Here is a 3,698-nt window from a genome sequence, read left to right as displayed (position 1 = left end):
CAACAAAAGCCACATTTTTTTAAAAGAAAATCAATATTCCTTTTTTAATAGAAATATTTCAACATTTTATTAACGAAACCTTAATATTTATATTCAGAAAGTAAAAAATATACAATAAAAATATATAGCACTTGTTTATATAATTTTTAATTAATTATGAATAAAAAAAGCCGACTCTTAATTATTTGACATTTATTTTAACGAGAGAACATATGAAATGAGTTCGTTGAAATATAAAACTATTTCGATTAATGGAAGCAGCAGTCATTTACAATTAATTGAAACTTTGTGTAAAACAAATGCATACCTGAGTATTGTGAAATAAATGTATATCTTATGAAAAACCAAATAAAAACAAGTAAAAAAGTCTTATTTATTTCTTGCAGGACGCTTAAAATTATATATATTACACATTTCTTTACACCCATACAAACTAAATAATATACTTAGACGTATGATTAAGGTGCAACAGTGCAGAAATGTCGATTTACTTACATATTATTATATATATTATATTTTTCAACCCAACTTTTTTTTTACACAAGCTAAAGTTAATTATATATATAAAATCTTTATTTTTTACGTACAACAAATTTCGATGCTTTCATATTAAATCTTAAACTATTGTCATAAGCTCACTCTCACATTTGTTATACAAAGTTAAGTAATTAAGTTAACCCGTTATAAGTAATCATTTTTCTCAGTTATGATTTAATATTTGCATTATGAGGCTGAGGCAAGTATATTATGCAATTTTTTAGAAAAACAAAGAAAAATAATATAGTATAATTGGCACATAGTACATACAAAATACTATCGCGGATAAGGACCGAGCTGCGTTGAATACTTACAGTCAAAATTTTCTGCTTACGCAGCTTTTCTACAATAATGTTATACATATTTATATTATCAGTTATTTTACGATATCAATTTTATATTATACATATAACAGTGGATCTTTTATAACAATGTGGAAAATTTATTATATGTACATCCTTCCTTCTTTGCTTAATGTATAAATTCTTTCGAGTTGAGAATGAATTACACTATACATACATACATATGTATATGTAGCAATGCCGAATTTTGCCTGAGCCAAAACGATTTTTTCGAGAGATTGAGCCAAATCGAAATTTTTCACTTCGAACTTTAACAAAATTCGCAGTCGAAAAATTTACTTCGAATTTCAATATTGAGGTGGAAATATTTTTGTTCGAATTTCGAAACTAAGCAAATTTCATACTCGAAATATTTTACTTCGAATTTCGATATTGAGATCAAAGTGGAAAACTTTCACTTTGAATTTCGATATTGAGGTCAAAGTAGAAATATTTAACTTCGAATTTCGATATTAAAGTGGAAATATTTATCTTCGAAATTGAGCAAACTCATAGTCGAAATATTTTACTTCAAACTTCGATATTGAGGTCAAAGTGGAAATATTTAACTTCGAATTTCGATATTAAAGTGGAAATATTTAACTTCGAAATTGAGCAAGCTCATAGTCGAAATATTTTACTTCAAACTTCGATATTGATATCAAAATGGAAATACTTCCCTCGAATTTCGATATTGAGGTCAAAGTGGAAATACTTAACTTCGTATTTCGGAATTAAGCAAAGGTCAAAATCGAAATATTTAAATACGAATTTCGAAATTGAGTAAAGGTTAAGTCTAAATATACGACTTCGAATATGATTGAAGATAAAGTCTAAATATCCGGCTTCGAATTTCGAAATTGCGTGATGGTAAAGTCGAAATATTCGCCTTCGAGTTTCGAAATTTAACAAAGAACATACTCGAAATATCTATCTTCGAATATCGAAACTCAGCAAAAGTCAATATCGAAATATTTAATTGCGAACTTCGAAATCGAGAAAAGGTCTATATTGAAAATTTGACTTCGAATTTAGAAATTGAGAGAAGGTTAAGTCTAAATATTCGACTATGAATTTCGAATTTGAAAAAAGAACACGAAATATTTGACTTCGAATTTAAGCAATGATCAAAGGCAGATTTGCGTATAAAAATCTGCCACAAAGTGTCATACACTTTTGAAATAAGAAGAAAACGTGGATAATGTCCATATTCTAACCTTTACATACTAAAAATAATAATGAAGTATTCAATATGCCCAATTTCGAAAATCGAAATACCACAAATTATATTGATGTACTCAATTTTGAACTTCGAAGTCAAATATTTCGATTTCGACGTTTCCTTCGAAAAACGGAGAAACTACTTTTTTACTGACTCAATCTGTAGCAAAAAAATTGGTTTGGCCCAATACCCAGCCGAGTGTCGTACAGTGTAAAGCATAGTGACTACATTTTACAGCTCAGTTTCCATTTCATTAACTTTTATCTCTACATTGTACTTATTGTTCACTTTGTTTTGTTGTTGTAGCGACTGTTGTTACTTCTTTGGTTGTTGTTGTTGCTGTTGCTGTAGCTTCTGTTGTAGCGGTGTTTGCTTTAGAAGCTTTGATTTTAGGAATTACAGTTCTATGCATATCATCCATGCAGTTGGGACTAAGCTCATGATAGAGCTTACGTTCACGCGCCGAGGATAGAAGGCTACGCCAAGCCGGCACCGCCTAGAATATTGTGTAAAAATTGTTGGTGCAAGGTTAATATTTAGTTTAAAAAAATATTTTTAAAGAAATTTTATAATTTTAGGTCAAAACTAACGATATCACATGAGAGAGAATCTCAATATTTCTCACACTATATAGTACTATATACTATAGTAGAAAGTTTAGTCTAATAGGGCGTTGATAGTCGCCTTGCATAATACAAATTTTGGCTACTATACGCGCACTATCCGCCATACAGAATTGAGCTGTAAAGGCAACTAGAAATTCTGGTCTACTCAAGGGCATACACTATTCGAAAAGCAGATGTTGGTGACACAGACAACGCGATTTGTTTATCCCACTTCTGAATTAAGAGATTATAGATACTTAACACTAATTTTTATTTACCTCCAAGTTTTTAAAGTTTCCACACAATATAAGGCACTTCTTTGGGCGTGTCAACGCCACATTCAAACGCTGATAATTGGCCAAAAACCCTATACCAGTGGTACGCGCATTCGATATAATAATAACATCGCGCTCCATGCCCTGGTATGAGTCAATGGTGTTCACCATCACATTCGAATAACCAGCCGTACTGAAATACGTAAAATGTATATCTTTTCAATTATAGTGCAATTAATAGACTGAGAAACGCTCACCGCATAGCTTTTTCTAAGGCAACTCGCTGTTGTGCATATGGCGTTATGACACCATATGTATTGTACTTCATGGGTATGTAACCATCCAGCGTCTTCACCAGACGTGCCACAAACTGTGCTTCCAGCTCGTTAGCGATTTGACCACGATGACAGTTATCGTTCTGTGTATAAGTGAGATTAAGCACTGAAAATGGTTTTAACGGGGTTTTGAATTGATGCGTTTTGGCATCGTCGATCAACTCATTTTTGTAGAAATACGAATTGGGCCATTTGCAGATTTCCGGATGCATGCGATACTGTGTTTGTAAGCTAAAAATAATATCCGTGCTCTCTAAGCTGCTGACATTATTGCCTTTGTCGGCATTTGCGACGGTTTTGAGTGTGACCGATTCTATGCAACGCTGTATACGTGTGAAAAGTGACGTGCCCAGACCGAAATCGGATGCTTTCTGTAAGATAAC

The 3,698-nt window shown here is 31.9% G+C and overlaps 1 protein-coding gene across 1 annotated transcript; it reads right to left on the bottom strand.

Moving 5' to 3' along the window:
- Positions 1-355: 355 nt before the first annotated feature.
- On the bottom strand, positions 356-3,688 carry LOC125775349 (probable helicase DDB_G0274399; the record flags this gene model as incomplete). Its single annotated transcript, XM_049462306.1, is given in 3 exon segments — positions 356-2,596; positions 2,984-3,173; positions 3,238-3,688. Coding segments are annotated over 3 exon segments (860 nt in total), but the record flags the coding sequence as incomplete, so codon positions are not given.
- Positions 3,689-3,698: the final 10 nt, after the last annotated feature.

This window comes from Bactrocera dorsalis, unplaced genomic scaffold (assembly GCF_023373825.1).
Source record: "Bactrocera dorsalis isolate Fly_Bdor unplaced genomic scaffold, ASM2337382v1 BdCtg513, whole genome shotgun sequence".
Classification (NCBI taxonomy): domain Eukaryota; kingdom Metazoa; phylum Arthropoda; class Insecta; order Diptera; family Tephritidae; genus Bactrocera; species Bactrocera dorsalis.
Note: the sequence above shows the minus strand (reverse complement) of the source record. Positions and strands in the feature narration are given on the sequence as shown.